This window comes from Hyperoodon ampullatus (assembly GCF_949752795.1).
Source record: "Hyperoodon ampullatus genome assembly, chromosome: 19".
NCBI lineage: Eukaryota > Metazoa > Chordata > Mammalia > Artiodactyla > Ziphiidae > Hyperoodon > Hyperoodon ampullatus.
This window is the reverse complement of record NC_136932.1, coordinates 15609719-15623210: the sequence shown is the minus strand read 5'-3', so window position 1 is coordinate 15623210 and position 13492 is coordinate 15609719. Positions and strand designations below refer to the sequence as shown.

At 57.4% G+C, this 13492-nt stretch overlaps 1 protein-coding gene across 4 annotated transcripts in view; it reads right to left on the bottom strand.

Annotated features, from left to right (window-relative positions):
• Positions 1 to 701: 701 nt before the first annotated feature.
• Positions 702 to 13492, bottom strand: part of TBC1D16 (TBC1 domain family member 16) — a gene marked incomplete at both ends in the record, with an annotated part of 62932 nt that continues 50141 nt past the window's right edge. The window contains 9 exons of one of the 4 annotated variants that reach the window (XM_079725127.1): positions 702 to 950; positions 1811 to 1957; positions 4553 to 4732; positions 6803 to 6989; positions 7716 to 7850; positions 8593 to 8741; positions 9242 to 9409; positions 10310 to 10457; positions 11477 to 11674. In XM_079725127.1, the coding sequence (XP_079581253.1) occupies positions 702 to 950; positions 1811 to 1957; positions 4553 to 4732; positions 6803 to 6989; positions 7716 to 7850; positions 8593 to 8741; positions 9242 to 9409; positions 10310 to 10457; positions 11477 to 11674 (1561 nt within the window). Of the gene's footprint in view, positions 951 to 1810; positions 1958 to 4538; positions 4733 to 6802; positions 6990 to 7715; positions 7851 to 8592; positions 8742 to 9241; positions 9410 to 10309; positions 10458 to 11476; positions 11675 to 13492 lie in introns of those variants that run through there. The other 3 variants (XM_079725128.1, XM_079725129.1, XM_079725130.1) reach the window with 3 other exon arrangements.

Below are 13492 nucleotides of genomic sequence, written 5' to 3'. Positions count from 1 at the left end.
CAGGCTCACGGGCAGCAGATTCCTTCACATACCAAGAGGACAGGATGTTGAAATGGACAGAGTGTGAAAGCCCCCAGCCCCCTGCTCTTACACCTCTTTACCCTGAAATCAGTGGGGCTTTTTTGGGGGGGGGATCGGGGGCAGATGTCTTCACATCAGCTTTGCAGCTGTGGCTGGAGAAGCTGTGGAGTATGGTTGGTCCTTTCAGAGAATGAAGCCTGATGAGGCGGGTGTGTCTGCCTTGCAGAGATGTCTCTGGGCCTGGACAGGACCCCCTTGTTCTGCACTCCCCGGCACTGGTGGGTGCACAAGACCTCTCCTTCTGTCTCTGCTTTTCCCAGTGCCTGGCAATACCCTTCGGTGGCTGATGAAGCTGGAGGAATTCCTGGGACGTGTCGAGATCCATCAGAGGCAGGCAACACGAGAACCCAGCCAGCCTGCGTCTCCAGGTGGGATGGCCATGCATTCTGGTCCCGCTTTTTTGGGAGGTGACTTTTCTCTGGGCAGCTGGCGGGTTCCACTTCTGTCACTTCTGGACTCCGTTTTTGTCCTTAATATGAAAAGTTTCCCTTCATGCCGCCAAGGGCATTTTCCTTCCGTTTCTACCATCCCATCCCCTTCAAGCCTAGCCCCACCCCCTCCCCCATGCTTGGGACCTGGCTGAGGTTCCCTGACCCCTCGTCTAGCACAGGGAGCCCAACCTATCTGCGGAAACCGAAGCCTTCCCGGGGCGTCTTTGGACCCTTCCTGCCTTCTCTGGGGGGCTTGGGCGAAGGCATCTCCACAGTGCCCCCATATGGGCAGCTCTCAGACCCCGGGTGCTGGCCTGTGCACTCCACGGCGGGCATGTAACCACTGTCCCACATGCCAGTGCCACACAGCTTGCACAGGTCATGCAGGCTGCAGGGGATCCGTGGCAGGAGGCGAAACTGATAGAGCAAACTCCTTGCCTGCAAACAGAGAGGACAGGCAGTGACGAGGGGGTTGGGGGACAGCCTGTGGCCCAAGAGCAAGGGCAGCAATAGCCAGCACCCAAGGGCTCGCCCTGTGCCAGGTCAGGGTGAGGGCTCTGCATGCCCCGTCCCTTTCAACACCGTGATCCAGCTGAGGGACGGGACTCACATGGTTTCCGGAGCAGTGCTCCCATGTGGCTTGACACAAAGAAGGCTCCCCCAATGGCCTTCATATGGAGGGTAAACAGGGCCGGCAAAAGCGGCACAAGGCCCACCCTGTCCCTCCCTGGCTCGGCCTGGCCCCACGGTTCCACCTCTCCGCCCTGCAGGGTCTGTTTCCACCACCCTCTTCCTACCCACCCCACCCTGACCCCAGGCCCTCCTCACTGCCGCTGGGAGACACCAGAGAGCTTTAAGAAGCAGACTCCAGTAGGAGCCTGGGAAGTGGGGAGGTGACAAAGGCCCCCTTTATTCCACTAACTTTGGATGAAAAGTGGCCACCTCCCTTCCCTAAGCCTCCTGCTCAGTTTTCCTGGCTCTGGGCTAGGAGTGAGGTACCCCAGGTGGAGGACCTGTCTATCAAACCGGGTAATCTGTTCAGTCCATGAGGAGAGAGGCCTCTTTTGCCAGGCACCCTGAGCAGCCACCAGACATGCTGACCACTGGGCCTTGGTCAGGAGCTCCCAGGGTGGCTGGAGTGTGGGGGCGGGGCTCTGGAAGTGAAGGGGTGGGGCTCTGTGTGTGGGCAGGGCTCTGCATATGTGGAGGGCGGGGCTTGTGGGGGGCTGCGTGGGGGCGGAGCTCTGGAAGTGAAGGGGTGGGGCTCTGTATATGGGAGGGCCCCCAGACACACTCACCTTCCTGAGAACAAGCTCCCCATTCATGTGCATGGCCAGGTTTCCAAAGTGCAGAAGCATCTGGTCGGTGGCCAGCTGCTGCTCAATGACATCATCCCCGTAGATGGCCACAATGGCCACACAGATGAAAAGGTGGAAGTAATCCGTCTGGGGGGTAGAGAGTGGGTTCAGATAAGGCCCCTGACCCAGCCCCAGGCCCTGCCTGCAGGTAGAGGCCAAGTGCAGAGGTGCGGGGTAAGGGCTCGAGGTGAGGTCGTCTGGTTTCATGTGGCCCTAGCCAAGCCCAGCAACCTCCTTCATCCTCAGTTTCCCCACCTGCAAATGGGCCAGTGTGAGCACCTCCATCCAAAGGCTGCTGTGACATACAAAGGGGCGATGTTGCAGCTGGCCACCCACGGGCTGCTGTTACCCTTCGGGGAGCCCTCTGGGAGGCTTTCCAGCACAGGGACAAAGAACACGCTGCTCTGAAGGCTGGCCCGTGCCCATTCTCTTGAGAGACGGTGCGTCAGAACACGCTCCAGTGGGTCACAGAACACACCAGTGAGAAAGAACTTTCTGGCAGCCACCCACTGGTCATTGTCCTCCTGCCTCCAGCCCAAACGTCCCAACTCGTGCCCCAGAGATGACTCTTAGGTTTGTTGATAAGAAAGTGGGGAGAAGAGCCTCAGAGCAGAGCACGGCAGATCCCGATGGTCCCCATGGAGCTCCCTACAACGAGCCCACCATCTTTAACCAGCTTTACAGAGCCCATTGAGGACTCCGCTGTCTTCCTTGGAGGCTGCCTCATATGGCTGCCCAGAAAGGAAGGTCTGGCCCACAGCAGGAAGCCGGCACTTGGTCCTGACGGGGGTACATCCTGTGTGCTCTCCGGCCCGGACACTTTGAGGGCACACCGCCTTTGAGTCACACTTGCTCCCGGGGGCAGAGGAAGGACAAGGACCACCAGGAAGCCTGTGTTTAGTCTCCTGACGTCGGCCACCCAGCCAGACAGAACTTTGTTCCTTTGCAAACAGGGCCAGGAGGAGCCCTGGATGTGGGCAGAAGTTATGGGCAGCAAACACCCCACACCTCACCCACTCTGAAGAGACCATTCCCAGGTTGCCCAGCCCCTTCCTCTGAATTAATCCAGAATGGTCTTGCTGTGGCTCAGAACGATCCTTCTACAGCTATTTGAACTGTGGCCAGGGCTGGCGGTGGGTTGGGGGTAGCTGGGGAGGACGGAGGAAGGAGCATGTCTACCTCCTCTCAGAGAGGACTCTGGGGCAGAAAAGGTGGGGCACATTCTAAATGGGGCTGGATGGCAGTACAGGACTAATCCCAGTTCACTGGACAAGGCCCAGGGCAGCCCAGCCCCCGAGGGCAAACTAGAAGTATCATAAATGAATGAAACAGAGCCTTTCTCACTCTGGGGACACTTTAAAAGTTAAAGCAGCTGGTAGTGACCACCCTCCTCTCCACAAGCTCACTCTAATGAATTAGCCTACGCCCACTACAATCATCCTACCCCTGCCTTCCAATCTCCTGCCACTAATTTGATCAAGTGGTGGGGCCAAATGTGGCTAAATTTAGCCTTGGAAATGGCCCCATTTGTTGGGTAATGCTCTGAGTTCACTTGTAACATTAGCCTAAATGTGATGTCACGAGGGTGGCAAACTTGCTGCTGGAAAAACATGCAATGGGGCTTTGCAAAGTGGACACAATTTTTTTTTTTTTTTAATGTGATCCAGTGTTTTGGACCATCCTTGCCAATGCTTCCTTGATTCCAGCCTGCAGTGCACGTCGAGCACGCTAATCCACGCAGGAATCACAGCCCAGACCTGGGCCGGGCTGGGGGCAGGGGCAGGAGGCGGGTGAGGATGGATGAACACAAAGACAGCCTGTGGCACCAGCACCACATTTGTTCACACTCACTTCTATCAGACATAATCCTTCTTTGGCATTAGTAAGGAGGGGAAATGCTGATGCACTTCCAAGGGCTGGTGGGCGTGCCCACGTATCAGCGAGGTTTGTCTCATCCAAGCTGCTCTGGCTGCCGCAGGGAGGATGGAGCCCACTCTTGCAGAAAGGGTCCTGGCCACCTCCCGGATACGTCAATACTATTTTTTTTTAAGGCTGATGGATTCAGAGAGACTTGCCTATCCTTTCACGTTGCCAGCTTGTTGCTAATTTGGGCATTAAAGCTGTGTGACAGGGCCAGTTCGACACTCTCAGGGGAATTCGTTGAGGAGACAATGATAACGGTGGACGGCAAGTGGAAATCACATTCCCGGGTGGGGACAGTGGGCCGGGCCCGGGCTCTCAGAGGGGCTGATGGGGAAGCAAGATCTCAGGCCCTTTCTCTGAGCCGTCCCGAGGGGGCAGGCAGGCGGGCACTGGCTCCAGCATGTGGGCACTGGGGTCCTGCTCGGCCCCGCAATGTCTTTCATGCTGATTGGTTGTGACAGGAGCGTGCTCAGCCCCAGAACGTGGTAATGAGTGCAGTCAGTGGGCAATTTGCATCGATTTCAGTTACTTGGGAGGGGAATTGCAGGTCTGAGGCTGGCCACGTGGGACTGGAAGGCAGTCGCCATGTGAGGGGCTGACTGTGGCTTGCAAGGGATCAGGGATGGTGGAGGGGGACCCCAGAGGAGGCGCACAGTTATGTGGGCACCCCGCCTTCCTTTTAGGCTGGGTGCAGGACGGCGACTGTCGCTCTGGAGCCGCTGTCCCAGCCCCCAGCCCTGGGCACCGCACCTGGCTCACCTGGTAGTGGGCCCAGCAGGCCTCCCAGATCCGCAGAGCCTCAGCCTCGGGAAACTCCCGCTTGAAGCACAGCAGCAGCCAGCGGTGGCAGAAGAGCATTTGCAGGCCGTCCTCGCCCAGCGAGACCAGGTGCTGGTAGAAGCGCAGGTGCGTCAGCCGCAGCAGCTCCCGCAGGTACAGCTGGGGGCGAGGCCGAGATGAGTTAGCCCCCCAGCCCCGAGCACGCCTGCCTGCCTGGCCCAGGAAGCCCACTCCCACCGAGGCCCTGCCTCGGTCCACCCCTCCCCCCCGCCAAAGCCTGTGTGCCATGCGTGAGGTCTCTACCTGCTACATGTCACTGCACCCACTTATTTTGTTCTGTCGCTGGAAGTCTGACTCACACCTGTCTTTGTCAGCTTAGCCCAGATTTCAGACTGTTTTGGAGGCTGTGGCGTGGCCCAGGGCAAGGCAGAGCATAACACCCTGATGTGGACCAGGAGGCTAGTGGCAGGTCCGAGGCTAGGAAGACCCCCAGGCCTCAGGCGCCATATGGGGCTGTTTCTGACGCCCCCTCCTTTCTGGGATGTCGAGCAGATCATCCATTGACAACGCCCCCTCCCCCACACCCACTCAACCACCTTCCGCTCTGATCACCAAGATCCATCATCTTCCAGAGCTGATTTAGAGCAGAGAGGGGGTGTTTCTGAACCCCAAGAGGCTCAATTCCTGTACTTAAGGTCACCACCCAGTGACGTGGGATAAGATCGAGGCTATTTCTGGCAACGTCCTGCTTGGGCTGCTGACTTCACCAGCACCGTTGTAAAATCAGTCTCTGGCAGCTAACGAGTCATGGGGCCATGTGCTTCGGAGCCCATCAGGGGCGACTCGCATCAGAGCCCGTAATTGCCTCTGCAGGTACCGTGGAAACCTGACATCACAGGGCCGATGCAGAGAGCACAGAGTGGGCAGGCTCGGCTGAGATCCCAGCCAGATCCTGGGGTGGGGGCTTGGTGACTCACAGGCCCCTTCCCACACAAGCAACCCATTGTTCCTACTTGAGACAGCGGCTGGGATGGCACGGGAACTGGTTCTGAGGATCCTTCCCGACTGGCCAGTCTTTCCACCCAGTGGCCTACAGCAGGGTCAAGGCCACGCATGCAGCTGACCCCCTCCCTCCCTCACGGGTGCCCCTCACCTTCCAATCCCCACCTGCCTGCTCCTGGCTCCCCCTCGTCCAGTCCCCTGCTGTGTTCTGCTCTCCCATCCATAGTCTTCAACGGCTTCCTAATGGCTAGTCGACGGGACACGCTCCTTGGCCTGGCATTTGAGGCCCTCCATTCAGCTCGACCCTCATTGCATGTGGGCCACCAACCTGACCGGGGCGCCCAGTGTCATTGCCCAGAGAGCTCTGCTCAGCCAAGTCTCAGCAGGCCTGGCAGTGTCCAGGGCCAGACCCCATGTGCCGTGGGGTCGGCCTAGTCCAAGGAGACATTGGGACGCCTGTCTTGGTTCCCATCTCTATCGCCAGAGCTCTTTCTGTATCACTCCCTGGCACCCAGCATCCTCTCCTCACACTGTCAGCTTCCAGACCAAGAATCTCTTGCAGACTGGGGACCTGAGACCATCTCCCAGTGCCAGCAGCACCTGGCAGGTGCCTGGAGTGCACAGATGCTAGGTCAGGAAAGAGTGCACACTCCTGCCCTGCCTTACCCAGCTCTGCCTCCTCGCTCCCAATTCTCAGCGCTGCCTGGTCTGTGTAGGTTAGGGGAGGCCATGAAGGGAGGGGTGCCGGCTGCGCACAGCAAGCCTGCTGCCCTCGAGGTACGATTGTGACGACTACCCAGTGGGCCTCGAGGTGGTTTCAGGAGCCCGTCCCATCCCCACCCCCAGAACCCTGGCTATGTTGGACCCCTGCAGGGGGCCCAGATGCACCTGAGGAACCATTTTACAAAGCACAGGGTCAGGTGTGATAGGGACCCCCCCCTTCTTTGTCTCCCAGGGAGCCTGGGTTGGGATGCCACATGCAGGGAGGTGGGAAGCCACAAGGGGAGGGCCCTGCACAGTCCAGACTCTGGACCTGCAGGAGTGTGAGGTGGGGATGGCAACACGTGTCCTGGGACCTGGGAACAGCGTGCGTCCCTCCTGGGGGAGCTGGCCCTATCCCAGAGGCCCAGGGCTAAGCCCCCCATAGTCCATCGGCAAGGCTGACCCGGGCTTTTCTGCTGCTTGCTGACCCACAGCAGCCAAGCCATACACATCTGAGAGCCTCACCAGCTGTTTCTCCATGTCCTCGTCCCGAGGAGAGCTGACAAAGATCGTGTTCTGCATCAAACCCACAAAGCACCAGAAGGTGTCTGACTCGTCCAGGACCTCGGCCAGGATGGGTGCCACCAGGTCCGACATGCCCTGGGAGTAGCCGATGGCTGGATTGTACACTGCATAGTTCAGCAGGATTCTCCTGGAGACGCAGTGCAGAGAGCAGGGAGGTCAGTGGAGGGTGGCCACAACGTAGCAGTGTGTTGTTGTGCAGGCCAGTAGAACCCCAGGCTGGAGACCCTGGGCTGTCCGGGCCCCCATCTTTCACCTTGACCTCAGAGGAAGGAGGGCAGCTCTGGGACCGTCTCCAGAGCCTGGGGAAAGGTAATGGCCTGCAATTAGGCACTCACCAGCCCAGTCCCTCGAGAGCAGGGCAAGGAGGAATGTGGGTCTGATTTTCTTAATTGTCAACTGCCTGTGACAAAGGGTGGACTGGCCAGGAACGTTTTCATGGGCTGCTAATTTTGTGCAATTATTTGCCAGGAGGTAGCAGAACGTCAAAGATGCCAGCCTCAGCCCTGTGTGGCTTTATCATCCAGAAGACCACCCAATGGGAGACAGAGACACTCAGGGGGAGGCTGGCCACGGCTGGTGTGAGACAAGCAAGGTTAAGCTTGGTGGATGTCCAGCGGGTGGGGCCTACAGGCCTTCCCTGGGTCTCTAGGACAATAAGAGACCCACTGACATTGCCTAAAATAGCTAACGACCCTCTGATACTGGGGCATTGAACCTGGAGGAAAGACCCCTGACCCCTGCAGAAGCTGCTGCTCGGCCGCTTCCCAGAGGGTCAACTGAGGCCTGAGGGGTGAGGTGGCAGATGGGAGTGAAACCGAGGGGGGAGGAACCATGCTGGCCCGGGAGGTGGTACCTCATGCTCTCCACATTGGGATTGCCTTCTCCTCGGAAGAACTGGTTGCTTCGATCTGTCCGTACCACATCCTTGTCCACGGTGAACTGCACGTTCCTCCAGAACGCTCTGTGCTCTTCAGGGGTCATGGAAAGCCTGGCATGGAGCAGAGCGCCCGCTGGGGGGTCAGCAAGCAGCACATACGCTCCCGGCTGGCGCGGGCGTCCCGCCCAGCCCTGCTCCCAGATGGGAACTGGGGCCGCTGGCAAACCCTCCGGCTCCCACTGACCTGGGGTGGGGGTGGGGGCGGTGCACAAGGCTTTCCAAACATTAACTCGGCCTCACGGGTCCCAAACAGAGAGCTGACCGCAGCCGCGGGATCAGCGAGGCCCAAACAGACCTCAGCAGTCCCAGTGCCCCCCAAACACCCCCGCCACCCTGGCGTTCTGCGGAAGGATGTCAGCGCCTCGTTAAGTACGTTGAAAAAGAATTCTAAAATCTTGATATGCGAGCTAAAGAGAGCCAGTCCCGGGGCCGGGCGCTGGGGTAATAACTGCACTTATCCAGCCCCATCTCTCACGGTCCTGGGAGACCCATTTTTCAAGGAAACTATGGGTCACGGAACATATTATCAATGCTGAATTGCACCTCAAATTGCCTTTCCAAATGGCATTTCCCTCCGCGGCGCTGGGGTGGGTTTCCCTCCGCGGCGCTGGGGTGGGTTTCCCTCCGCGGCGCTGGGGTGGGTTTCCCTCCGCGGCGCTGGGGTGGGTTTCCCTCCGCGGCGCTGGGGTGGGTTTCCCTCCGCGGCGCTGGGGTGGGTTTCCCTACGCGGCGCTGGGGTGGGTTTCGTTTCCCTCCGCGGTTCGAGTGGGCCCCGGCCGGTCGCCGCGGTCACCTTTTCTGCTGGATCTCGGCGTATTCCTTTCTCTTCTGCATCCGCAGCGCCTCCCTCTCCTCCGACGTCGACTCGTGGCTGTAATAACGCAGCAGGAAGGGCCAGACCTCCCCCCGGATTGACACATCAATGCCGCCGAAGAAAATGGCCTGGAGGAAGCGGCAAAAGTTGGGGAGGGGCCAAAGCAGGGCTGCTCAAAGGACCCCCAAATCCCCGGAGATCTGTGTTTTGGTGGCTTTGCTGCGCCTTCTTGACAACTGATGCCTTGATTCAGATCGCTGCAATTTGCACATGTTTGGAAGGGGAAAGTGCCGGCCCCCCATTCCCATACAGGACACAAACCAGGCTCATTTCAATGTCAATGCCCCCCCTGGTGCGGCACTCAGATTAACCTGTCGTTCTCACGTCAGGGCCTAATCCCGGTTTTGGAATCGCGGCGCGGGCTGCGAGCTCTGCTATACAGGCTGACGCGGGGTCCTCCAAACCCACTCCGGAGGTTGCTTTTTCATCGCAGCGGCTTTGATTGCTCTATCGGGCGCGTTCACACAGCCAGCTCTGGCACCAGCGGACGCACCCCGCGGAGGCGGCCCGTGGGCACGGCCCCGACCCCTGGTCCTGAATCGGGCCCCGCGGGCACACCGGGCCTCACCTTGCGGAGCTTGTACTCCTCCTCCACCTGGCCCAGCGCGTTCAGGTGGCGGAGCCAGGCCGCGACGTCCAGCCGTCGGTACATGCTCTCCTCGGGGTGCGTCTCGGAAGAAGGCAGTTTGGGACGCCGAATGGAGAACTGCATGCACGTCTTTTCGTCGGCGACCTGCTGGACGGAGGACAGTTGGGGATCAGTGTCTCAGCCGCTTCGCTTTCGAAGCCAGCCGCGCTCTTCGAGGGATGTAAGCCTTCCTCTCTCTCTCTTCCGAAAGGAGGGGGACGCCTCTTCCCCGCATACAAACCCCTAAATGGCAAGTGTAATTAGACACAATTCAAAAGAAAATACCGTCCTCTTACCATGGTGCCCCCTCGCGCTCCCGGCTCCCGGCCCCCGGCCCACTCCCATCGACCGCCGCGCCCCACTCTCCCTCCAGCCCCGCTGCAAAGACGGAATTAATGCCTCGGACGGCCAACTTCCCTCTGCCGGGAGGGCCTGCAATAAATTACATGTGATTGGCCACATACAAAGGGATGGCTGTTCTGCGAGCGGGGAGCCCGCCTGTCAGGTTGTCTCCACGGGCAGTCACGGATCCGGGGCAAAACTGCAGCTGACATTTAATTCAAAAATCAAAGGTTGTTCAATGTACGGGGGGGAAAAAGCCATGCTACTGTAATAAGGGAAGCCAGCAGGAGGCTCTGTGGGAAGGAAGGGAATTTTAAAGTCAGCCCGTTTCTAATAAGCACATACAGTATCTTAACCAGATAATTAAAGAGCTCTTATTACATTTGTATGTAGATTGAGCAAAATATGGCAGGAAGCCTTGTCAAAACATGATTTTTCAAGTGCGGAGTACTGCCTTTACAAGAAGCCTGGGCACATGTTTCAAATCCCAAATTGCTGCTCTGTAGGCCCCCAGCGACCACGGGTCACACAGGAGAGGCCTGGGTCTCCGGGGGAGAGAGCCAATGTCCTGGGCCCCCGTTGGAGGGGAGGGGGGAATGGGAGGGGGGGTGTCTCAGCAGCCAGGTGCCTCCAGGGGTGGTGAAGGGCCTCCCTCCTCCGGGCTACCTGGTCTTTGAGGTGCGTCTCTGCGCAGTATTTCCATTGCTGAAGCACGTCGGGCAGCTTGTCCAGGCCACCGTGGTGGAAGTGGAACACCTTGTATTGGCTTTCCCGGCTGGCGACGACCAGCTGGCCGCTGGTGCAGGCCTCATCGCTGAGTGGCCATCGGAGGGGGGAAGAGAACAGACCCATGAATATGTAAACATGGGTTTTTATTTCCAAGTATAATCAGAGGCCCCTATTGCCAACCTCAGAGGCAGGAAACAGAAAGTCCCCGTGGAGTTTGGCTGCTGGAGGCAAGGGGACAGAATTATGCCCCAACAGAAGCCATCACCCCTTTGCTGAAGAAGGCAAAGCAGCTCCCTTCCTGGGAGACCCCAGGTTGTATTGTCCTCACTCCCGCGAGACCTGCCAGAGCAGCCTTCTGTACCCACCCTTGCCTGCCAGGTCATATCCTCCCTTCTCTCCAGGAGTCCTGGGGGTGGATGCCCTGACAGGGAATCAGGTTTTGAACCCAGATGGGGCGGGCGCTAAGGGACGCCCCTCCAGCAGGCTTCCCCATCCGGCATGGAAGGCACTCTGGGAGAATCCTCTGGGGAAATTCACGACACATGCCTCAGGGCCATCGCCCAAACTTGGCTTCCGTTCCATGAAAGGCGGAATGTGGCTCTGGGTCTGGGAACTCCCACAGAGACACGCCTGCTTCTTCTAAGCACCAGTCTTGGTTGGTGCTTTCCTGTGGCTGGGCCACCCTGCCTTTCAGGAAGAGAGACATGAGGTGGCCGTTAGGGAACTAAAAGGGATGGTTCCCCATAATGAAGGAAAGGGTGCCTCCCTCTAGAAAGCCATGGCCTATTCTGAGCACGCTGGGCCTCTGGGTGGGTGACCAGGGGCAGCCTGCAGCAACTGCTCTCTGTGTAGCCCTGGTTCGTCGTCTTTCCCCAAACCAGAGCTCCAAGCAACAGCTGCTTTTACCATCACCCTGAAAGCAGAGGAAAGAGTTTGGGAGCTACCCAGACCCAGCTTCTGTGGGGCAGCCGCAGGGGGCACTGCTGACGAGACTAGTGATGTTGGGAAGCAGGTGTTTGGGGATGCAGGGGCGCTGGACCCAAGCATGGCCCCCCGGGACACGGCACACAGGCAGCTTCCAGGACGTGGCCAAGAGGGCCTCACCTGAAGAAGAGGCGGAGGGAGCGCATGTGACCCAAGTCCACTCGGAACACACCACAGATCTGCTCCAAGGCGCAGGCCCGCTGCGGCTCGTCCCAGCGCGGGGGCTGCAGGAGGCCACTGCTGTCCGGGAACTGCAGGTGGGCGTCCACGCTGGAGGGGGAGCTGGTGGAGCAAGTCATGTGAGGGCCACACGTTTCTCTGTTGTGCAGCCATGAGGGAAGGGCAGGGAGGGCTGGGGAAACCATTTAAACGTGCGTGCACACTCAGAGATATAGTCGAACACGCTGGGCACATAGAGGCTGTCCACGGACACCCATGAATGAATGAACAAATGAATCCTATCATAGGTCTTGCCCAATTACACTTTAATGTGGATGGGAAAGGATTTTTGTGATCAAATTTTGTTCCACCTTAACAGAGATATTAGGTTGTCATAATGGCAGATGAGGTCCTACTGACTGGGTTTGAGCCCTTGCTGTGTGACCTTGGGCAAGTTACCAAGCCTCTCTGAGCCTTTGTTTCCTCTTTTGCACAGCGAAGATAATAACATGGCTTCGTGTAGCATGAACAGTGCTCAGTGCTGGGCACCCTGGTTTTAAGGGCTTGCTAAAAGAAGCTGTTTTGTGACCATTTTAGACAGCGTGGGGCTTCCATTTGGTTTCAAATTGGTTCAGTATTTTCCTGAAAGAACAGTGGTTCCATAAGGAAACAGTTGTGTTATAATACTATTAATACTAATAGTAAACACTTAGCTCTGTGTTAACCACTTTTCATGTGCTTTTTATCACATATAAGCTTCACAATAAATCCTAGGAAATGGGCGGTTATTACCACCATTGTACAAAACAGGAATTGAGGCTCAGAAAGGTTAAGTAATTTGTCCAAGGTCACACAGCTAGCAGGAGGTAGAGCTGGAATTTGAACCCAAGTTTTGTGGCCCACGCCTTCATCAGTATATTCAACTGTTTCTAAGTTCAAAGTTCAGCAATACAAGCCCATTATCTTATTCTGCTTCTTTAAAAAATTAATAATTTTGTTTGGCTCCTCGGTTGCCAAATATTTTATTACATGGATTCAGCTACACCACAGGTTAAATGCTGTCTCTTAAGATTTAATAGTAACATCTAGCAAATGACTGCTAAAATATCGCCAGAGTAAAGGCAAGCATCGGTTCTGGATCCCAACCCTGATATCCCACAGAGGTAAGACTGCAATCACTTTATCCCGCTTTCCTGTTTCAGCCGAGAACATAAAAGTGTCGGAGGCAATTAATCCTGAGGCACCTCTTCCTCTGATGGGCACCAGGTCTCCAAATGAAGCTACTCTGGATTGTTCAAGCACAATCCCTCTAACTCGGAACTTCCTCAAAGAGGAAGACTGGCCTTTTTAGAAACTTGGCTGCTTCTAGAACAACACTGGGCCTGGTGTGCAGTTCTTCCCCACCTGCCTAAGGAAGTGGGCTGAGCCAGGTCCTCCCATTTCTGAGGGGCACCTGCGCTCTCCCAGGAAACAGACTCAGGTAAAGATAGACAGCTGGATGGGAGGGTAGGTAGACAAGCTGAAGCACGCAGCCACACGGCAAACTCGGACCCAAAAAGGCTGAGGGATTCCCTGTCCTCCCGAGGGGAGCCTGACTGGCTGCACTATGCAATGACTGTCTGCAAAACAAGGCAAGCCAAAGGTCTGAAGACAGCCCCCCACCATGCCGCTTCACACAGCATTTCATAATCTGCTTACTGAACAATGAGGCCGCAGTGGCCGGAGAGCATGTGCTTGGCGTGCTTCCCCAGTGGGGCCGGCCCATCCAGGCTCACCTCCAAGCCCAGCCAGAGAGGGCCCACCAAAGGGTGGCATTATTTCCAGCCCCTCTCCCCCAGTTGTCCCCACCGCCACTCCACACGCTCCTCCAAAACCTGCATGCCCTTCTCAACATGCTACATCCTGCTCACCCCACAGGGCAGGCCAAGGTTTGCAGAAACCAGATCCAGGATGGACACTTGCTCCGACAGAGTCCTG